At 35.2% G+C, this 24778-nt stretch overlaps 1 protein-coding gene across 1 annotated transcript in view; it reads left to right on the top strand.

The window, feature by feature from the left end:
• The window catches only part of LOC128990330 (uncharacterized), a 230359-nt gene that overhangs the window by 83511 nt on the left and 122070 nt on the right, over positions 1-24778 (top strand). The window contains exon 4 of the mRNA XM_054412667.1: positions 9312-9380. Coding sequence (XP_054268642.1) covers positions 9312-9380 — 69 coding nt within the window. The remainder of the gene's footprint in view (positions 1-9311; positions 9381-24778) is intronic.

Here is a 24778-nt window from a genome sequence, read left to right as displayed (position 1 = left end):
GCGCGTAATTAATTAACTTAATGACTTTCTTTTTTCCAAAATGTTTATAAAAACCTATTGAATTTGTATTGTCTATTTTCCCAAAAATAATGTCTGTGAAACAAAAGTAGCCAGTTAATGTTTAAGTTAATACTTTTTGTCGATTACTAAAATTGTATCTACATACAGCAGATCTATGGAATAATAATTATTCTCTTAAGCTTTCTCTTCCCGTTGTGAAGCACGGGTATGGTGGCTAGTTTAATATAATTCTCAAAGCTTCATTCTGAAATATCAAGATTGTATCTAAGTTGCCTTTACTTGTACCACCATAAACAACTACACCATAAGATATGTGAGAGTGGATATGTGCGAAATAAATAGTTTTTAAAGTGTCAAGACTACATAATAAAGATATTTTTCTAAGAACATATATTAGTCTAAGACCAGTAGCATAAAACTAGGCCTGACCTCGGCAAAATTAATAACAAAGCAAAACCAACTGGAATGTGTTAGGGATGCTTCCCTTAACATTTTGTGAAAATTCCCAACATTTCCCACTGTAGCAAAATCCGCCATCTTGGAAAATGTCAATCTATAAACACTGCAAGGTTCCACTTAAAAGCGTATTGTTCCCAAACCATTCCATCTAGAAAGGTCTAATTAGTCTTAGATTCTTCGCCATAATATTATCTACAAGAAAATATCATATTAAATAATAGTTATATGATTTTTAATAGCGAAAAAACAAATTAAATTTTAAAACTTTAATTTTTTTCTGACTTTTTTGGGGTTTCCGCCATTATTATTGAGGAAATGCAGATTTTACCTGAAACAAACATGTAGAGCTTTAAATTCCGCTTCATTTCCATATATAATATAACAATGTTTGAGCAATATTGACGTTAACGGCGAGTGTCAAAGTACACTCTCATGTAACGCCCCTTGTGGGACCAAAATGTATATAGTGTGGTTGTATAAAGTGGCAGAATACTTCAGTTCTGGCGGGGAACATGCAATTTGAGGTGGTAGCATAGTATAGAAGTCCCTGAACGTAAAACTGCCCAGACCCCAATTTTTAAGGACCTCGGTCGTCCGTAATGACGTCATCAAGATGGTGGCTGTAAAAGGATGCTGGGTCGCCATGAATCGGTTATAACACCCAACGAGGTGTTAGCCCGTCCTACGTACGGGAATTTAGTAGTCAGTTAAAACCGTGTACAATTCAGATCAGCTAGTTTACACATAAAGACAAAGTTTCTTGCAGTTTTAATGTGAAAAATCATCTTGTAAACAAATGTTGTGTGACCAAATATGTTTTTATTCCTCATAATATATACCTGATATATATACCTGATACGGCCTATACGATATGCATTTTAAATCCGATAATTTTACAATAAAACAGCAATTCTGCAATTTTTACGATGTGAAAAGCGTTTAAGTGAGGCAGCCGATTCGCACAGACGCACACTGATTATAAGTAGCCTACAGTCACGGAATAGTAGTATGTTTTCTGTGCTACAGTAGAGAGAGTAATAGTCAATTGAGAAGTGTATAGACCTAGTCAACGATACCACAGAAAACGTACTACTATACACAATTTCAGTACGTTTTCTGTGACGATACTACCTTCCATAGCATACCTGCCTCTTCATTAATTATTATCACCACAATACAACTACTATCACAGAAAACGTACTACTATACACAATTTCCAGTAGGTCTGAATAGAAACGACCTAAAATAAAACGATAATATCCAATAAAATTCACAGACGCACACTGATTATAAGTAGCCTACAGTAGAGAGAGTAATAGCTTTGACTATTAATACAACACTTCTTTATCTTATACAACTTCTGTATCCAATAGACAATGGTAATAGTCAATTGAGAAGTGTATAGACCTAGTCAACGATGCCACCTTCCATAGCATACCTGCCTCTTCCATAATTATTATCACCTCAATACAACTACTATTTACACAATTTCCAGTAGGTCTGAATAGAAACGACCTAAAATAAAACGATAATATCCAATCAAATTCACAGTACACATAATTTAACTTTGGTGTCCTAACATCAAAACTAATCGTCACACCTATCCTCAATTTCACTGCATTAATTGCTAAATAAATAAGTTAAAACAAATAAAAGTAAAAACAATAACAGTTTGTTTTGAAACAGCTGTTTGGTTCAAATAACATTCATTGGTCACATATAGCAGGAATATAAAAAGTAATAAACGGTATCAGCATTCTGACACATACTTTCTCCCATAAGTTAGTCAACAACCTCATATCCGGAAATGGGATCTGTACAATTTTGTTCAGAATTTAAGGACTATAACATACTACATTTTTATCAAAATTGTTCATATCATTTTTGGGAAAATCCGATTTTCCGTTATTTTATGGGGTTTTTATGGGGAAAATAACATAATTTACAATAACTTTTGAACCGTAATTTTACAGGAATGGGATTTGTGCCGTTTTGTTCAGAATATAAAGGACTATAACATACTACATTTTTATCAAAGTCGTTCGGGCCATTTTTGGGAAAATCCTAATTTTCCGTTATTTTATGGGATTTTATGGAAAAATCCCCATTAAAAATAAAAATTTCTAAAAAATGAAAAAAAAAACTCTCAAAATTGTAAGGACCATAACATACTATGTTAAATCAAAACCGGATTTTTTTCTAAAATCCTATTTTTCGTTATTTTATGGGTTTTTTATGGGAAAATAACATAATTTACCATAACCTTTGAACCGTAATTTTTACAGAAATGGGATTTGTACCATTTTGTTCAGAATTTAAAGGGCTACAACATACTAAATTTTTATCAAAATCGTTCGGTCCATTTTTGAGAAAATTAGATTTTTCCGGGTTTTTATGGGTTTTTATGGAAAAATCCCCATTAAAAATCAAAATTTCAAAAAAATGAAAAAAACGCCTGGAGATACCATGGATTAGAACCTACATACCAAATTTCATCGAAATCGGACCACAGGTGTAGTCCCTAGCTCTGTACACATCCAGACACACAGACACGCAGACACACAGACACACACACACACACACAGACATCACTTCGAAAACCACTTTTTTGGGTCCAGGGGGACCCAAAACGAATATATCCACTCAAAACTCAAACTCGAAAATTTTGACGAAAACAATACTTTCTCCATATACTATGGTATAGGGGGAGAAAGTAAAAATGCTAGTAAAGCTAATGACGTAATTGTCAATGTTTATTATCCATACCGTTATCAGTTCTATCCTTGATAATTACCCACCCTCATTGAATAAATGTACATCGTAATTTCCCATATTATTTAATTTAAACTACAATATATTCATAGTTAAAATAAAAGTGATATTTTCACGTTTGGGGGCACTGATATAGGCACCCCCAAACGTAACCACAACTGAACGATTTCACGATTTCATAAAAGGATGGTTTGTCTAATTGCAGTATCCTAGGTCAATGTTGACGTTGTGTTCAATCTATGTCATCCATCTGTTTATCTTTGTATAAAACCCGTCTGAGGCTGAGGTTGTGGTGGTAATTTAAAATCGTGATTCCTGATTATTCTTGATCTTCTTTTTGTGACATAATTGTAAACAAAAAGCTACCATGAAGAATTAAAACATGTAAACATTGTTATTTTTCTAATCTTTCCTTGAAAAGTGGAGCAGTAAAATAATTTGCATTTATCCTTTTTTATTTAAGACTCGTGTAAGCCTCGACTTGTACTGTGGTTTAATTAATTTTGGTCTAAGCTATTTTAAACTGTGGTCTAATTATCTCTACTAATCTTACTTATTTACTATAATCAATGACAAAATAAGAGTAAATAAAATAACCGCATAGTTCCATAGTTTATAATTTAACCAGCTGTTAGTTAAAACAAATTATATTGCTCTAAAACAAATCGAAGATTACAAAGATTGCATTAAAAATAATTTGAACATCCTATTATGTATATTTAATTAATCTGTCATCCTCTTACAGAAGAATTGAACGTATCAATGATTAGCATTACACATAGTATAAATAAGTCAACCCTAAGTATGTCTTTACATTTTTATCCAAATGCCGAATTTGTGACACAAAAGCTGAATGTTTACAGCTGTTATGTTAAACAAATTATTTTATGCCAAAAGCTAGTTTAAAATCTTAGCGTCGGCTGCTAGACTTTTTAAAAATTAAAACACAATTTCTAAAAAACTGGGACCCTAAACTAAAATTATGGCTTCGACATTCCCTAGTTCTCAAAATTATCTTTCTTTCAACACAAAAATCATGAAAATCCGTCGAGTGGTTGATTTAGAATCGTGAACTAAAAAAACACAGTTTCGTTTTAATATTATAGATAGCCTGAACCGATTTTAATGAAATTTGGCATACAAGTGCTTGAATACATTATCTCAGCCCAGATTGTCAATGATGGTCGAGTTTGATTAAGTCGTTTCAAAATGGCGGCCGTTATTAATTAAAATAATACAAATGTTTCGGTTTTCTGTGTTTTCAACTCTCTCCAGAGATCTGCATCAACCTATTAATTTTCCTTGCAATCACAGGTTGTGATGCCGTCTCTAAATTTCATGGAGTTGGCAAAATACCCCCACCACAGCAAACCTGCAGACCAAGTGAGTTCCATTTGCCTATTTTGATATTCAATTAAATCTATTTCAATAACATTCGTTTTCATGAGTACCTAGGTTTGCTGCCACAGGGAGAGTCATAAAGTGAGTTTTTATTACTAGAATAATAGCTTAGTTTAAAATAAATAAAATTGCCTAGTTTCATCAAAATATATCTCCAACCAAGCAAACTAAAACAGTTTATTTATTATCCGTAAGAATAATTTTAAATTTACAATTCTTTGAATTATCTCCGTAACCAATACCCGTACAAAAATACATCAGTATACTAAATTATTTGTTTGCCTAAGCTCTTCACAATTTTTTAGAGATAAATTAGGGATTTCTATGTTTTGATGGTCAAAAATGAGAAAACCCAATTTTTACCCCATAAATCCCCCCAACCACCCCGTTCCCAAGCTCCGGTCAAGCTGGTTCGTGAAATTATTCGAAGAAACGTAGGTTTACACGTTTGTACAAAATTTCATCGAAATCGGATCATTTTTGTGTGATTTATTGTGCTAACGGACACACACATAAACAGGGTGCTCAAAAACACCTACATACCAATTTTAGGGGAAATAATTACCTTGGTCCAATTCAAAATTTCAAAATGGCGGGCATTTTAATTTTTTAAAGAAAACCTGGCTAGCTTAGCCTTATTCCGACTCTATTTACAACTAAAAATCGTGATATATCAGTCATTTCTCTTAAGATTTTTTTTGAACTTGGTATCGTTTGATAGGGAATTTTAATTGTTAAACAGAAGTGTCCTTGACACTTTTTCATAAAATCTTCAATTTTCAATAATTTTGTATTTAAAAATTAAAAGAACGCCATTTTAAATTTTTGAATTGGACCAAGGTAATTTTTTTACCTAAAATTGGCTTATTCTACATTTACAAACATAGCAAGTTTCATAAAGTTCAGTCAAAATAATCCAAAGATAAAAATTTTAATAAAAAATTACAAAACAGTGGATTACTGGACGAAACTATTTAGTAAAAAATGTTATTCTTTATGTTCTTCTTATTTTGGCACAAGGGATCAATTTGTAAATTTTGTTCCTACCCTTTTTGAACGCTCTGTTTCTATAAATGTGTGTCCGTTAGGAAAAGTTATCCGATTTTGATGACATTTGGTACAAACGTGTAAACCTACGTTTCTTCGAACAAGTTCGCGAACCAGCGTGATCGGACCATGGGAACGGGGTATTAGGCGGGATTTAAGGGGTAAAAATTGGGTTTTCTTGTGTTTAAACCTCAAAACATGACATTCTCCAATTTATCTTTAAATAATTCCAAGATCTTAAAAAAAAAAATAATTATTTAGTATATTGAAGTGCATTTGTACGGTTATAGGTTACGGAGAAAATTCAATTTTTTTTAATTATTCCCATGTTATTCTTACATAGAATACATAAACTGTTGTAGTTTGCTTGTTTATAAATATATTTTATGAAACTTGGCAAATGTATTTATTTTAAACTATGTATAAACTACTATTATATAAATAAAAAAACTTCCTTTATTACTCTCCCTGCAGCAGCAAACCCAGGTACTCATGAAGTCTAATGTTATTGAAATAGATTTAATTTAAAATCAAATCAGGCAAATAGAAACTCACTTGGTCTGCAGATTTGCTGTGGTGGGGGTATTTTGCCAATTGATGACGTCATTACGGACGACCAAGGTCCTTAAAAATTGGGGTCTGGTCTGGGCAGTTTTACGTTCAGGGACTTCTAGACTATGCTACCACCTCAAGTTGCATGTTCCCCGCCAGAACTGAAGTATTCTGCCACTTAATACAACCATACAACCACACTATATACATTTTGATCCCACAGGTGCGTTACATGAGAGTGTACTTTGACACTCGCCGTTTACGTCATATTGCTCAAACATTGTTATATTATATATGGAAATGAAGCGGAATTTAAACCTCTACATGTTTGTTGAAGGTAAAATCTGCATTTCCTCAATAATAATGGCGAAAACCCCCAAAAAGTTAGAATATGTCTATTTTTTTACATATTTTAAAATTTAATTTGTTTTTTCACTATTAAAAATCATATAACTATTATTTAATATGATATTTTCTTGTAGATAATATTATGGCGAAGAATCTAAGACTAATTAGACTTTTCCAGATGGAATGGTTTGGGAACAATAAGTTTTTAAGTGGAACCTTGCAGTATTTATAGATTGTTCACCATTTTCCAAGATGGCGGATTTTGCTACAGTGGGAAAAGTTGGGAATTTTCACAAAATGTTAAGGGAAGCATCCCTAACACAGTCCAGTTCGTTTTGCTTTGTTATTAATTTTGCCGAGGTAAAAGTCTAAAAGGTCTAGCCTATATACCCGTTGCAATTTTGTTAGCCAATTTTAGTGTATGTTGGTCCCAACTAAGATTATTGTCTTCAACTCCTAAAAATCTGGTAATTTTAATTGATTCTATTTTATTTCCCCCCACTAAAATATCTATTTCTCGAGCATTTTTATTTTGTTTTGTAGAAAAAATCATTTGATTAGTTTTATTGTCGTTAAGAAATAAATTATTTTGTATAACAAATTGTTCAATAATTTTTAATTGCTCTTGACACGCTTTTTCAAGGTCAAGGTAAAATTTAGCAGTGGTTATCAAGTTTGCATCATCAGCATAAAGTACTAACTGACTTTCTGTTCCTAAAATATTTTTTTAAATTGAAGGCATTCCTTGGATATAACACAAAAATAATAAAGGCCCCAGAATGGGGCCTTGAGGAACTCCATGTTTAATAGTTAAATTTTCTGATCTATACCTGGTTAGTGTATTTTGTTTTTTGACATTATTTCTACATATTGCATTCTTTCTGAAAGATATGACCTAAACCAATTTAAAGTAGTGTTAAAAATACCTAAAGATTTTAATTTATGTAAAAGAACTTCGGGAGATATGCTATCGAATGCTTTTGATGAATCCATAAAAATACCAACTACGTCATTTCCTTTGTCAACAGCATCAATAATAGTTTCTGAAAAATGTAAAAGAGCAGTATAGTAGTAGATTTACCCTTACGAAAACCATGCTGTTGTTCGTCAAATATATTATTATTATGCTAATGATCAACCAATCGATTATACATTACACGTTCGTATATTTTTGATATAGATGGCAAAACTATACAGGGCGATAATTACCGATTTCATTCCTATCACCTTTTTTGTAAATAGGCATTACTCTAGACATTTTTAAGCAGTCAGGGAAAATACCGGTTATAAATGAACTGTTTATTAAATGCACGAGTGGTTTTAACAGTGATTTCCCTATGAATTTGATTAGTTTTAAGGGTACTTCGTCATGACCACTAGATGACTTATTTTTTAAAGTTGAAATTATTTGTTCTATCTCAACCTCATCTACTGGCCTACATCTGAAAGGAATTTCAATATCTATTTGATCATGATGGCTAGTTATATTTTGATCGTCTTTAGATTGGATATTACTCGGGGCACTATTGATCAAATTCTCTATTACCTCAATAAAGTAATTGTTAAAGAGATGCTCAGAGGGTCTGATATCACCTTATCGTTAATTCTAATTTCATGAGGAGAATCCTTAATACATTTAGATTTATTACCAGTTTCAAAATTAATTATCTCCCATACTTGTGTTGACAGTGTGCATTATTATTGTACCAGTGTGAATAGTGGTATAGTGTGGTGAAAAATAGCGTTTGTACCACGGGCCGAAATGGTTTTGCAGCTCTCGATCGTTTTAAGTTCTCGACTTCGTCTCGAACTTAAAAACTATCTCGAGCCGGCAAAACCTCATTTTCGGCCCCAGGTACAAAATATACTATTACAAAATTGGTTATTTTCAGTAGCGAGTATAGAAATGATTTATTTTACATAAATCTTTTCCCCTTGACCTGTCAATTTAATTGATTATTATCATATGTGTACTTATTTATCATATGTTATTTTTGTGATTTCTTTTCGATATAATATATTGCTTTTTTCTTCCTCATGTTAACATGATGTGCCCCATTTATTTATAATTTAAATATTTTTACATGTCCTAATCCGACATTTAGCATATTGTATATGCAGGTATATTTGAATTTGGGTTGGCGTAAATATTACAATGGAAATAGCGAGAAAGACTGGACAATTTGTTGCCTATACCTGCAAAAGTTTACCTATATCCTAGGCCCGGGACCGATATACTTTTTCATTTTGATGTCCCTAAACCACCAAAAACACTATTAGTTAAAAAATGGGAAAAATCTATAATTTTTACCCCATAAAACCCCCCATAAACCCCCGTTGCCATGCTGGTTTGCGAACAGGATTGCGACACGTTTATGCCAAGTTTAATCAAAATCGGATCATTTTTGCTCGAGTTATCGTGCTAACGGACACATAATCATTATATTTATATGAATTTGAACGGTTTTGGCCTCTGGGGACCTCAAAACAAAAATTAAATCGGTCCCGGGTCCAGGTCTTACTATGAGACCTACGGTAATAGCTTGTACCATTTACTATAGGAAATTCGCTAAAATGTGTTTTTGTTGCTGTAAACCTAACTATTGTATGAGCATTATGCTATAGTAAGCATGGAAATGTGTTAATGGCTTGTTGTTATTAATTTCATGGAATATAAATTCAGTTAAGTGACGGATTGATGTTTTTTGCAGCCGGCAGAGTTCATTCACGGACAAATGCGATTGGATTGGGTGTCATCAATGACAATTATGAGCTACTTGGTGAGTACAAATACTTAGGAAAAGTATAATAGAGATATACTATTATACTATTGATTGATTGATTGATTGTAAGAGGGTGGACTCATGGTCCAAGCACGTCAACCGAAGCTTATTGTGCATCCCACTTGCCACTAACTGGGTAAGCCTATGCCTGTGTCCCTAATTTTATAGGTGCAGGAGCTTTTGCCCAATGTTAGCGTCTGGTTCCTCACCTGGCTGCTTTAGACCAAACAGAGCCCTTCTCCTAGCCCGTAGTCCATCGCAGTCCAGAATGATGTGTTTTGCAGTCTCATCGGACTGGTTACAAAGTCGACACTCCTGCTTGTCATTGACAATTCCTAGAGTGTGGAGATGTTTCCTGAAATGGCCGTGTCCAGTGATAAGAGCAAGTACCTGCTTGACCTGCCCTCTCCCCAGCTTTAGCAGCCAGCGAGTGAAGAGGGTGCTAGGTTCTGAGAGCAGTTTTTTGCCAAGTGATTGTCCAGGATAATTACGCCAACGCTCAAGATGTTGTCCCCTGGACCATTTGTTGATTACATGTTTAGCGGCCGCTTTGCTGATGCCACAAAATGGCTCTGGTCCAAAGAGTGGCATGCTCGCACCTTTTTTTGCCAGCTTGTCTGCACTCTCGTTGCCGCCAATGCCTACATGGCCTGGGACCCAGCCGAGAGTTACAGAGTTCTGTGATGCAAGTCTGCAGAGGGTGTTGAAACACTCCCAGACCAGTTTTGAGGTGACTTCATTTGAGTCAAGAGCTTTGAGAGCAGCCTGACAATCAGATAAAATCACTATCCTTTTGTCTTGGTACCGTCTGGCTAGTCCTAGGTTGGCACAAGCCAAGATGCCATAGATTTCTGCCTGGAAGATGGTACAGTATTGTCCCAGACTTCCTGATAGTTCTGTTCTGGGTGATCGACAGTAAACCCCAAAACCAGATTTTCCATCGATTAGGGAGCCGTCTGTGTACCATTATACTATTAGTATATCATTAGAGATAATAATTGACTGTCCCATCCAATCTACAGTATTACTTACTAGGTGTACGCTCATTCTTCCCGTATTGGGACTGTTGTAAATAAGAAGAGAATTAGCCTAAGTTATTATTTGAACAATGTAGAGTAGAAGGACAATTAGTGACCTTTGGAACCTGGGTTTGGAGATAAGCCCCCTCCCCTACGAGAGCAAGACGAGGCTTCAGTTCGAGCTGAGATCCAGGTACGACTAGACGGGTTAATCTGTTCTGATCTATTAGTTCGAGTTCGTTAATTTAAGTTAGTAAGATTAAAGTACTTAAACATATGTTTTCCGGGGTAAAACAAGTGGCGACGAGGTGTTTTTTCGAAATCCGTTCGCGTTTTTATCAGTATTGAAGCTTAAAAGTGCGTTTTTACACTTTGCCAGAAGTTGCAATTTCGTGCAGGAAAAGTGCGTAGCGTGTGTGGGAACAGTTCCAAAGTAACAGTTACCGTTCCGAAATAATAGGTTCTACAGCGTCACCAATTTCGGCAGTCACGGTTCCGAAACCTGTTCCAGACCGAGTGCAACTGTTCCAAATGTAGCAGTTACTAGTAACAGTGACCGCTTGCCCGCTTTCGTTCGTCATCCATCAAGTGATGACTCATCATGAAGACAGTTTTTAACCTGCAAGTTGCAAGAATCTTGTCATTTTCATGTCACGGAAGGAAAGTTTAGGAATTGTGAAGATAAATGATTTTTGAGTTTAAAATCAGTTTAAAGTGTGCAGATAATTGTTTCTACAATGAGTAAACAACTGATAGGTAAAGTCAGTGAGTTTAATGAAGAACTGGAGACCTTTGAAAATTATTCGGAAAGGCTAAGCAATTTTTTCACGATTAATAAAATAAAAGATGAGGAGAAATTGTCATATTTCATATCAATCATGGGGCCTAGGCTCTATACTACGCTTAAAGACCTACTTCATCCAAAGAAGGTAGGTGAGGTAGAGTTTAAGGGGGCAATGGATGTTTTGGAGTCACATTTCCTGCCTAAGATTAACACGACTTATGAGCGATTTCTGTTCAATAAAAGGTCACAAAAGGAGGGAGAGTCAATATCAGACTATTGTATGCAGTTAAAGAAACTTGCTGCTTCTTGTAAGTTTGATAAATTTCTTGATGAGGCACTCAGAGATAGGTTTCTTTGCGGCCTAAAATCGGCAGCTATCCAAAGTAAACTTTTGGCAGAGGGGGATTCCCTAACCTTCTCTAAGGCAATGGATATTGCATTGGTTATTGAAAATGCAGATCGTAATGTTAGATCTCTCCACCCTGAAAGAAATGTAGGTGAAATCAATTTTGTTAAGCCTACCCCAGGCATTAATCGGAAGGGGCAGGGTGCATTTAAGCCTAGGCCTAAGGGTATGTTTCAGCAAAAATGTTACCGTTGCGGTAAAACACATGACTCCAAAAACTGTCCTTATGTTGAATTCACATGTTTCAATTGTCAGAGAAAGGGTCATCTTTCTAATATGTGTCAATCAAGTAAGCCTTCTAGGCCTAACAACAAATATGGTAAGCCTAGTAATAAATTTCACAGTAGGCCTATGGGCCGTGTAAATATAAGTGAATCTGGCAGCGAGGAAGATGAATCACCCGCTGGCCAGCCAGACTTGGATTATGAATTAGGCCTTCATACAATAGCCTATGCTAACCAGTCACAATCTAAGGTAAATAGTTTTGTGACAACTGTTATGATAGATAAGGTCCCGATTGAGATGGTTGTGGATACTGGGGCTGTAGTTACAGTTATGCCTGATAATATTTATTTTGAAAATTTTTATAAAAAGGAAACTAAACTGGAAGAGTGTCATATAAAGTTGAAAACCTACACTGGAGAGGATATAAATGTTCTTGGGAAGTTTCAGGCTAATATTAGCACCAACACAGGAGACAGCCAACATCTACCGATTGTCGTCATCGAGAGCGCCGGAGCGCGCCAGCCATCGCTACTGGGACGTAATTGGCTAGAAAAGCTTAAACTGGATTGGAGTTCAATGGGACCTAGTGATCAGGTTGCTGCCAGCGCAGAGACGAATGTGCATCAGCTTAACGGTAAGACCGTTCTAACTTCTGACTTAGGCCTAGTTAATGAATTGAAGAAGAAATATGCTTCTGTTTTTGAGAACACTATTGGAGAAATTAAAGATATTTCTGTGGATTTAGTTTTAAAAGAAGGGGCTAGGCCGGTTTTCTGTAAAGCCCGAAATGTCCCGTATGCTCTGCGCAACGCAGTTGAAAATGAATTAGACAATTTAATTAAAAATGGTGTAATTTTTCCAGTTACTCAGTCAGATTGGAGCTCTCCAATAGTAGTAGTTCCGAAAAATAATGGAGGAGTGCGCCTATGTGGCGACTTTAAATCTACTGTCAACCCCTGGTTAAGAACCGACCACTACCCTCTCCCTAACCCTGAAGACATTTTTGCAAAAATATCAGGATCCAAGTGTTTCTCTAAGTTAGATCTGACGGCTGCTTATAGTCAACTAAAAGTTAGCCAAAGCTCACAGGAACTTCTAACTATTAATACTCATAAGGGTCTTTATCGATATGCTCGACTTCCATATGGTATCACGAGCGCTGGGGCGCTATTCCAAGCTACAATGGACAAAATTTTGTTTGGGTTAGAGGGTACAGTATGTTACCTGGACGATATTTTGATTTACAGTATAAATACACAAGACATGTGTACTAAGGTAGATGCGGTGTTGAAACGCTTGTGTCAATATGGCGTTCAAATTAACACGTCAAAGAGTGAATTCTTTCAGAAAAGTCTGAAATTTCTTGGGTATCGAATTGATGAAAAGGGAATTCATCAATCGGATGACCTTACGAAGGCTATTGCAAACGCTCCGAAGCCTGAAAATGTTACGCAGCTGCGATCTTTCCTAGGCTTAGTCAATTTCTATGGCAAATTTTTGCCAAACCTGTCAACTTTGCTCCATCCTTTATATAGGCTATTGAATAAGGATGTACCGTGGAATTGGTGCAAAGAATGTGAAGCTACATTTTTGCAGTGCAAGAATCTACTCGTTAAGGACAACGTTCTAATGCCTTACAACCCCGAACTGGACATTATTGTAACCTCTGACAGTTCCAGCTACGGAATTGGATGTGTGATTGCTCATAACCTACCTGATGGGGCAGAACGACCAATCGCATTTGCGTCAAGAGCCTTATCCAAGTGTGAGGTTAAGTATAGCCAAATTGAGAAGGAAGCACTGGCTATCATCTTCGCAGTGAAGAAATTCCACAACTTCTTGTATGGTAGAAAATTCACCCTTGTGACTGACCATAGGCCACTCACTTTTCTCTTAGGTCCAACAAAAGGGATACCGACTCTGGCTGCAGCACGGATACAACGATGGGCTCTAACACTTGCGGCTTACGACTACAATATTCGCTACAAAAGAGGGGAAGAAATTTCGAATGCCGATGCACTGTCGCGGCTGCCATGTGAGACATCTGAGGAGGAAGGTGAAATTTCATTCTTTTCAGCTTCATACCGACTACCAATCACTTCCAAAGAAATTGCAACAGCAACTAAATTTGACACAGTTTTGTCGAAAGTATTGGATTTTACTTCTAACGGTTGGCCTAATTTTGTAAATGATGAAACCGTAAAGCCATACGCCAATAAAAGTTCTCAGCTGTCTGTGGAAAAAGGTTGCCTATTGTGGGGAAGCAGAGTGGTGATACCACCCACCCATCGTAAAGAAATCTTGATTTTACTTCACTCTGAGCACCCGGGAGAGTCTAGGATGAAATCTTTAGCCCGTAGCTTTGTTTTCTGGCCTGGAATGGACTCGGAGATCGAGAACATGGTCAAGAGTTGTTCAGTTTGTCAAAGCACTCGCAAGTCTGCTCCTCTGGCCCCACTACAACCCTGGGCGTGGCCCAAACACAACTGGCAGAGACTACATCTCGACTTTGCCTCATTCGAAGGAAAGGAGTTCCTAATCTTGGTTGATGGTCACTCCAAATGGATTGAAGTCTTTTACATGCCAACTACAACAGCTAGGCAAACCATAGAAAAACTGAGGCATTGTTTTGCAACGTTTGGCTTACCAACTACTATTGTAACTGATGGTGGTCCCCAATTTACATCCCAAGAATTTAATGAATTTTTAAGTTTGACGAAACGAAGACAGTGGAAAAGGCTGCACTGGTAAAGGCAACCAGAATACACAGTAGTAGGCCTACCCTGTTGTTGCTGCACATAAAAAAATATTATACTGGATCTAGCAGGATCTAGGCATGGATCAGCATGGATGCTCAGTGTCTTGGAGAGTAGATCATTTTGAGAATGCTAAAGGTATTGGAACAGGTGTGGTGAATATCTGGCCCAAACAAATATGATGAGTAAAAAATAATCTAGGAGATAGTCAATATCCAGATACTTTTATTTGACGCTAATGATTTTCAACTTCTTCTTGGTGGAACATTATCTTTGGTCAAGTCTTAGCTGAGAAATCATTAAGAGCCTTAGGCAAGGACTCAAAATCATGGAGGGAAGCAACTTTCCACAAACACTTTAATATCATCAGCGAACTAAAGAAAAGGGATTTTGATAGCTCTCTTGATGTCTTTAAAGAATATGTAGTACTGAAAATATCTGAAATTTTGTTGGATGTTTTCATGATAAATATGCTACAAATCCATATTCACTCCACAAAACCCATGAAAACCAGTTCACATGATCTAATCAAGACAGTTAGTAAAACTTAACCTGTTGAGAGAGTGTTTATTGTATTAAACCAAATTACAATAATAGTTATCACACATCCTTGTCAACTCCTCCTTATCCTTAGTCAAATAAGGACTCAAAACTATGGTACATTCATGATATTGGCAATTTTATCTCTAACCCTTTATCAAACAATAAATTATGTCAATTAGTATTTGTTTGTTTTACTTTTAGCTAGGGTATTTTAAAAAGTTTCTGTTAGTAGGAATTAGGAGGTTTTCAGAGTAAACAAATCTAAAAACACTCATATTGTGCACCACAGCCCTCTATGAAAGCCTGTCACCATTGGTGGCCAGAATGCATCCACTTTTCATGCTGGATAAGTGTTTACCGACTCTCTTACATTAAATCATATCAAAATTGGAGTTTCATCAATAGTAGAGGGTTAAAATTTCATCGGGTACAAATTTTACCTATGTGAAAAAGTTGCTATAATGGACACTTGAAAACGATCAGAGCTGGAAAATATTTCACTGTACTTACAATATTCCATAATTCTCGAAATCAGCACCAAAACCTATTCAAACCAGTAGGCAGGCCAGTTTCCTGTCTCATTTAGTGTACAATAATTAGTCAATGGTACAAGCTATACAAAATATATAGCCAACAAAAACAACAACGCCATCAGTGACGTCGGTGACTCGCGGATCTGGGCTCCGTGCTACGGGACTCTTCGGGATTTAACTGATTAATAGGGGTTTAGCGAGGGAGGTGTGATATCAAAATAATATTCAATCGGTTCCTAGGAAAAATGCACGTGAGGTACTGTTACTCATAAAGCTGCCGGCTGGCGATATCACATATCTATCTATATCTATAAAAGAGGAACTATGTATGTGTGTGTGTATATATGTATATACGTTATGGACTCCGAAACCGCTCGACAGATTGTAATGAAACTTTCAGACTTGGTCGTCTGGCCACTATACCGTCTTTTTTAAATAAATAGATAAATACTAAAAACCAGTACGTCGACAAGTTATTTCGTCGTCAGTCCAGTTGACCGGCCTGTAAAACTAAATTATTATATGCGAGAAACCAATTGTTCGTCAATCTACCTGACCGACATACCACTTGCTCGTCTTTTAGGTGGGGATAGGGGACAGAGTGGGAGGAGCTAACCGGGGTTACCCAGGAGTTTGAAGCTCTTCCCATGGTCGAACCACGTCGCTCGAGGCTAGAAGCCAGTATTGCCAACCGAAAGTTCTAGCTCCGTCGAGCTGTACACACGCGGCGTGTTTGTTTATGCAATCCGCCGTCCGAAGTTTGTCGTACTGTAGTTATTGGCGCGCTATCGTAAGTTTCTATAGCAACCGTTCCGTGACCTTGTCCTTGGTCTCGCGCATTCCTCTACCATTGTATTATTTAACTGCATCGGAAGTTGAGACTCGCTTATTTCCATTGCCTATTGAGTCAAATAACAATTTTATTCGGGGGTTTTGATCGTTTGTTTGGATAAACCTACGTACCGTATATTGTAGAATTAAATTTGTAGTGTGGTAACATGGTACCGGTGTATAATTATGGGTATCATGGAGGTCAATTTACCTTGTGTGTATATAAACAAAGTTTAATATCTGAAATTAATCCGAACAATTCATAGTAGCCAACAGGCACTAAGTAGTATATTAAGCAAGATGTAAATTTCAAACATGTGTAACAGTAAAGTAAGAAATATTCGCCCATGGTTGTTTAGTTTACTGCAACAGTAGTTCGTTAGGATTGTCTATTTAAGAAAGTTATTATTACGTGTATAAGCCGTTCATCAAGCGTCATGAGAAAGAAAATCGTTTATAGAAGTGAAAAAATGCACTTAATCGGAAGGTTGTGTATATCAAATATCTAGAAATAAAATTAGAGTTTTGTATGTACATTGTTTAGAATTATGTATATTTCGGTTATGTTTGCGTTTATACTTTAAAAAAGCTTTTAATGTGTTATATCACTTTCTGTCTGTCTGTTTGTCATGGCCCAGAAGACATTTTACGTAGTCTTTGCATGTAAAAATGAACAAGAGGTCTTCTCCTGAAATACGAATACGAAATACGATAGGGATTCATATAGTTTTTTCTTGTATTCACTGAATTGGCGAAAGTGTATTTAGCCATTAAAATATGCATCGCTACACTTGAATAACCTGACTGATGACGTTCAAAACCCAATTTTGTGCGATTTTTGTCAAGTTTTCTCCCTGTCTACCACATACATCTTTATCAAATACTAATCATCTGTTTGTAGAATACGACTTCTATGAAATAACGAACATCTGTTTGGATGGATAATTTTTTCTAGCTGTCACTGATATATTTACATTAAATGTTGTTTACAAATACTGCAACCATTTCCGATCACGTTCTGTAAGAAAATCCAAAACCAAGTGGGATTAAAAACGTTTCGCCTTACATAACGGATTTAATTAATCGCAAATGCAATAATCTTTAGGTACGAACACATCACTATTTACAACTTAATTATCGTTGTTGTTCCATCTCCAGGGTAAAAGATATTTTAGTTTTTCATTACTGTTACAATTATTTGTTACTAGCAGAGAGCCCGTCCTTCGTACGGGGTTGGGATATAAGTATAAAATACACCTTGCAGTTACAGCTTTGCGTTTGCAATGAGGGAGGACACAGTTTGATAAAATTTGCTTCTTTAAATTTACAGTATTCTATAGTATTACACATCTACCATAGCCATAATGTTCTACCACTTCACCTAAACAATAGAGAAAAATAAATTATCAAAAATTCGCAAAATATCACAAACTATTCATGAAATTAAAAACATTAACATTTTAACTGTAAACAATCCTACTTTGACAGTTAGTTCTCATTGCGTATCACAGTTTTTTGTTGCTGCTTAGTTCAAATTAGCTGTTCCATAAATGCAAAAAAATATAGTGCTGCACCCTGTTGGTAAATCTTATAACTTTTTAATGCTTTTGCATATCATAGAACCAACTTTTTAAGAACCAACAGCTGACTAAATTCTTTAATTCCCTTTAAATATGAATACTCATAAGGTTAACATGGGGAACTACAGAGCCACTGGGGCGGAGCCCGAAAGGATTTTTGAGTTAAGAATATGCCTATATGTTAATCGGGAATGTGAGCTATCATCATGCCAAATTTCAGCCCAATCCGTCCAGTAGTTAATGCGTGATTGAACTTCAAACAAACAAACAAACAAACAAACACACAAACTTTCACATTTATAATATTAGTAAGATTTAAGGTTAGTATAGCTTTGGACTCCAAAGCTCAATTTTAATATGTTCAATATCGTAACTTTTACAACTCTGTTACAATTATTACTTGATTTTTTATTATATTTAGTTTTTTCCTACTTTAAATTCAGGGTCCTTGACTGGGTGGGAGGCTGTGCAGAGGTCATGTTGGGTGAAGTGGATGACGATATACTTTCATTTAATTCCTGTGTAGCATTAGACACAGAGACGGATTATTTTAATTTTTTTAATACGAAGCTTAATGATAGCACGTTAAAATTATTTCACATTAATATTCGTAGTATCCAGAAGAATTTTGACGAGTTGTTAGTCTTATTACATCCATTTATTCATAATCTTGATTTCATTGTTCTTTCTGAATGTTGGTTGAGGGGTGGGGTGGGGGGAGAGGTTATAGAGGGCTTTGACCTTGTGACTACAGATAACTATCGCAATCAGAATGACGGTGTACTAGTTTATGTAAATAATCGTCTGGCTTTCACTTATGTACAGATTACTATTGGAGACATTTTTGGTTTACGCTTGAACTTTACTTTACACAGTGAGCAATACATTCTTACTACACTGTACAGAACTCACGACAGCAACGTTGACTTATTTTTATCAGAACTCGAAGAATTCTTTAACTATTTGCCTTTGAATGTAAAGATGATTTTTGTGGGTGATATAAATATTGACTTGCTCAAAGGTAATCACATTTCTGACAGATATTTAAATTGTTTGATAGGCAATGGCTTAGTTCAGTGTATTGATAAACCCACACGTGTCTCCTATAACTCTATGTCTTGTTTGGATCATATATTTGTCCGTATTGCAGATTAAAAATATATAAATACAGCTATTTTTGAGACAGGTATCACCGATCACTATGGAACTGCACTGAATTTGACTGTAACCACGAACAATTCATCTAACAATCAGTCCGACAAAACAAGTCACACTTACATTGACCACACACTACTTGCCGACAATCTTACTCACGCAGATTGGGGAACCGTTCTGAACTGTTTCGATACCAATGTTTGTTCTGAGCGTTTTAACGAAATTATATCAGTGTCTAATGAAAGCTCAAGAAAATTATCAAATAACAATACAAGATTTAAAAAGATAAAACCTTGGATAACGCTGGATCTTGTTCAACAAATTCGTGAGAGGGACAAGCTTAGTAAAACTCTAAAAAAACAACCTTTTAATGAAAACCTAAGGATTCACTTTATCATAGTTAGAAGCAATTTAAGTAGATCGTTAAAAAATGCAAAGAGAGATTATTACAGAAGCAAAATTAATCAGGGGAATAAAGATCCCAAAGTGCTTTGGGGTGTTATCAATGAGCTGTCTGGGAGAGTCAAATCTCGAGATGCGTTTCCTGTACAGAAGTTTTTACCTCAATCACATGTTTTTAACGATGAAACATTAAAGCGAATTGCTAGTGATTTCAATACTTTTTTCTCTCTTGTTGGTCAAAATCTGGCCAATAATATTGATTCTGGAGGAACCCCAATACTGAACGACGCCGACTACAGACATGACTCGCAGCTCACGCTACACACAGTCACTGAACATGACGTCACACGTTACGTTAACTCACTTAGGGGAGGGTCTGCACCTGGCTTTGACAATATATCTGCTGATTTTCTAAAACAACAAATACATATTTTTCTCCTACCGCTAACTCATTTGATCAATCTTAGTTTAACATCTGGCACTTTTCCAACCCCCTTTCAGACAGCCAAAGTATATCCTCTTTACAAATCCAACGATTTTTCAGACGTCAATAACTTCCGCCCCATATCTATGCTGAGTGTTTTCTCAAAAATTTTAGAACGCATTGTGAAAGACCAGCTTTTTAATTACCTTGAAACAAACGAAATTTTAAGCAAAGAACAGTACGGTTTTGTAAAAGAAAAAAATATATCTGACGCTCTATTCGAAGTAAGTAAAAACATAAATGATAATATCTCTCACAACAGACGGAGTATGCTGGTATTCCTAGATCTAAAAAAGGCATTTGATTCTGTTGATCGAACAAAGCTATTAGTTAAACTAGAAAACATTGGCATTCGTGGCACCGCTCATCAGTGGTTTCAAAGCTATTTATCCGACAGAAAGCAAAGTGTGGTGATTAACGGAATTTCCAGTGACGTAAAACCCATAAACTATGGGGTAATTCAAGGAAGCACTCTTGGGCCTGTCCTGTTTTTAATTTATATAAATAATATCACAAAACTTTCAATTAAAGGCAAACTGTTTTTATTTGCCGATGATACCGTCATTCTTGAAAACGGGACAAGTTGGGAAAACGTCCGTGATGATGCTAATCATGATCTTCTTTTAATACAAAAATGGTTTGACCAAAATGTTCTATCCTTAAATGTTTCAAAAACCAAATTCTTACCAATTTCACTAAGAGATACTACTGATTATAACTTGGAAAATATTTCAATTCACTCTTGTGGCAACTTTTTAAATAGATTTTGCTCTTGTGAGCAAATTGAGAAAGTAAGTTCCTATAAATATTTAGGTGTGATTTTTGACAATCGTATGAAGTGGTCTGACCACATACATTTTTTAACCTCTAAATTACGTAAATATATCTTTGCATTTAGGAAACTGCGTGACATATTAACAACACAGGAAATGAAGCTAGCATATTGTCCAGTCGTTACTTTCATTTGGCATCATCGTATGGGGCGGAGCTTTTCCCACTGTTTTAGAACCTCTCTTTGTCCTTCAGAAGTTATTACTCAAAGTTTTTTTCAATAAGCCAATTCGATACCCCACTAACACATTATTTCGTGAATTATCCTTACTCAGTGTAAGACAGTTATTTATCAAATTTCTTTCAATTCATGTTTTCAAGAACTTCGATTCTATTTTTAACCAAACATCACATTCTTATAATACCCGATATGCACAGAATGTCGGAATAACTACCTCTCATTTAGCCAAGTCTTACTCATTAACAAATTCCTCTTACATTTCTGAAGTTTTATATCGTAATGTTATCTCCCGTTGTAATTCTTATCATTTGTTTCATTCTCCATCGATTACTATTTTCAAAAAATGCATCACTGGCTGTCTGATAGAGTGGGGTGTAGATGAATCAGAACTCCTAATCAAAGCAGAGTACAGACAGACTTGACCCTACTTTATTCTCTCGTAATCTTTACTGAATAACTGAATTACTAACATCGAACATTCTTAACTATATTATGTATGTGCCTTGCCTCATTCCTCAAATTGCTCATTTCACTTATTTAGCCTCAGAATAGTTTTACAATAATATTAAATTATTTGTTTTTAAAATTCTCTGAATATTGTACCGATGGAAATTAGTTTTAGATTGAAATAACAAAAACAAAATCGAATTATATAATCATTGGCTAGCATAAACTTAAGAAAGAGTGTCCAGCAGTTTAAAAGATTTAGTTTGTAGGGTTGGTAGTGGTCATTGATAACCAATTTCAAGTTTTGTCAGTTAAGTTCACTGGAAAAATGGTCTACTAATATGTGGTTGCTGTAGAAATTGTAAGTAGCTTTAAATATTGTTAGTAATAAGATTTTAGGAGATTTATTGTATATAGCTTTTGTAGAAATCATTTTTGGAAAAAGAGGTAAAGTAAAGAGTAGTTTTCAAATCAATTTTAATGCATTTTACAAGAAAAGAAAACAAGTATAGTTCATACAGACCTGTCGAGTTTTGTTCTAGGAGAAGCACATTTTTCACAAGGAGTTGTAAGGATCTTAAATCCACTTTTAATTATTAGAATTTGTAGAGAATATTTTTTATCGGTTTTGTGAGATGTTTTCAGACAGAAATCAACCACATTGACTTCTTGTACCTTCTTATGATTGGTCCAGTAGCTTTTGCACCACTTCTAGTTGCATTGCATGGTATCTGCTAGTGCCAGTTCTGACCATTAAACCAGTGTCTCTGATTAAAGTAAGATCTTTCCAGTATTTTATTATTTAGTATAATTTTTGGAAGTAACAAGAGCATATTTGATTTTATTTGGAAAGTGTATTTTGAGAAATTTGAGATCCATAAAATAAATATATCTTTGGCCTACTTTGTCTTTTAATTTATCTCACTTCTACTACCAGCTTAAATTAGATTCATCCTAAATTGAAGTATACTACCTAATTGGCTACATGGTAGGGGCAGGGGTATACAAGTGCGCCACTCTGCTAATGAATCATTTAAAATTAAAAGCTGGTAAAAGTGAGAAATATGTAGGCCTATGTTAGAAGAATTACAGCAAATAAGTAGAGGCTGAAAAATTTCAACATGTCAAAATACAACTTAAATTATCTAAACAAAGAAGAACTTCTGTACGAGATAAGAATAAGAGGGGAATAAACGAGTGATAGTGATGTAGACTCTTTAAGAAAAACATTAAGATCTTGTATTAACCGGAATACCGATTTAACAAATTTAAAAGGTTCATACACTTTATCTGGGGAAATAACTATAATTGGGGAAAAGTGTGAACAAATTGATTCTCTAATTGAACAGTGTAGGGAAAATGTGACTAAACTCAAAATAGCTAAAATCAAGGCAAAACTAGTGCATGTACAAAACCGGACTGCTAATCTATTACAATGTAAGCTTGAACCAGATAAGAAGGTTAGTTTAGACAAATTAAATCAGCAAATCTTAAATAGTGTTGAGCAATTTAAAACAATGCATACCTTCTCAGACCAGGAGATGGGGGACTTTGAAGAGGAGCTGAATAACTCTATAGTTGAGAATGAAATAATTGGGGAAAAATTAAATCAGTCTAAATCGGTAGTTCCACCAACTGAAAACTTCACTTCATCAACACCTCAAAATGCCGAAATTGATTGTTTTCAACAAAATGTTCCGAGTCAAGTCATAAATAATCAACCAAAGTCATGTACAGTTGTAAATAGTAGCGTAAGTCCTAGTAGCCTTTTTACAAAGTTGTCAAACCCATTGGAAATTTATTTAAAAAATTTTCCTGTGTGTAATGGTTTAGAAACAAACACATTGTTGCAGTTTTTGAGAAACCTAGTTACTGTCCGCAATGAAACTTCTTTATCTGAGCCAGATTTGTATGAGATTCTCCCAATTTATTCTACGGCACCATTAGTGAATAAAATATTAGAATTCAAGAGGGAATCAAAATTAATTGATTTGTTGCATGCTAATATAATCACCACATTTTTGCCAATCACCTTAAGGGAAAAGCTGAAACAAGATTTAATTTTTAGACCTCAAAAACACCTTGAACCTTTGTCTATATATGTGCATGAAATAAAAATAAACCACCAGGTATTAAAGTGTGATTTAACTGAGGGTCAACTTGTTAGTTTTATTAAGAATGGAATACATCCTGATTTGCGCAACAAACTAATATTTGAGAAGAACCCTGAAACATTTTTAGACTTAGATAATCTTTGTATAAGTTTAAATAATGTAACATACAATGATTACCTCAGAAATCAAGGTTTCCCAGTCAGTAATAGTAGTGTTAGCAAACCTTATCTATCAGCTGATGATAAGCCTAGGATGGATAAACCTAACCCAGGAGTTCAACGATCTAAAAGTCACTACTCAAATCGTAACAATGAGAGGCCTGTTTGTTTTAAATGTCAAAGAGTAGGTCATATTGCTCGTAATTGTTACAGACCAGATCCAAAAAACTAGTTAAGCCAGGAAAAACACGTAGCCTAGACTACAAATCTGTTTTTCCAGACGGCAAGAAAGAATTCGGAAATAATAAACCTGTATATAGTTCTCATAGTCCCAATTTTAAGTCTGAACTGAGAAGAGTGGTTAAGGATTTTAATAAAATAAATTCACCTGGATTAAAGAAAGTAAAAGCAAAAACTGTAACGCATTTACCCTGTATTTCTGTGGATTTAGGAAACAAATTAAGTGTGGGAGCTTTGTTAGACACTGGAGCTAGCCAAAACTTTATAAGCTTGGATTTATACCGTAGATTATTGGGAAATAAATTAATTATGAATGAAAATACTTGGCAGGGAACCATAGTAGCTGCAAACAATGAACCTTTGAACATAAATAAGCAATGTGAAATTTTGATTAAGATAAAATCATTTACCTGGAAACAAACATTCTTAGCGGTTGAGTTAAAATATTTTGACATGATTTTAGGATACCCTTTTATGTGTGCAAGCAAGTTAAACCTAAATATGGATCGACAAATGGGTTATTTTGCATTTAAACCTGAAGATGAAATTAAGTTAATTCCAAGTACAAATCTGAGTGAATTAAGCTTAAGTAGTATTAAAGTAGGAGATGTTGAAATGTGTGAAGATGCTGAGAAGTTAATTAAGAATTTTCCTACCGTATTTACAGATAAGATAGGATCAGCACTTGATTTGGAAATTGAGCTTA

This window comes from Macrosteles quadrilineatus, unplaced genomic scaffold (assembly GCF_028750875.1).
Source record: "Macrosteles quadrilineatus isolate MER2022 unplaced genomic scaffold, UCM_ALF_1.0 Scaffold_3__2_contigs__length_128488019, whole genome shotgun sequence".
NCBI classification, from domain to species: Eukaryota; Metazoa; Arthropoda; class Insecta; order Hemiptera; family Cicadellidae; genus Macrosteles; species Macrosteles quadrilineatus.
The sequence above is the reverse complement of the archived record's forward strand: the minus strand, read 5'-3'. Positions and strand labels throughout refer to the sequence as shown.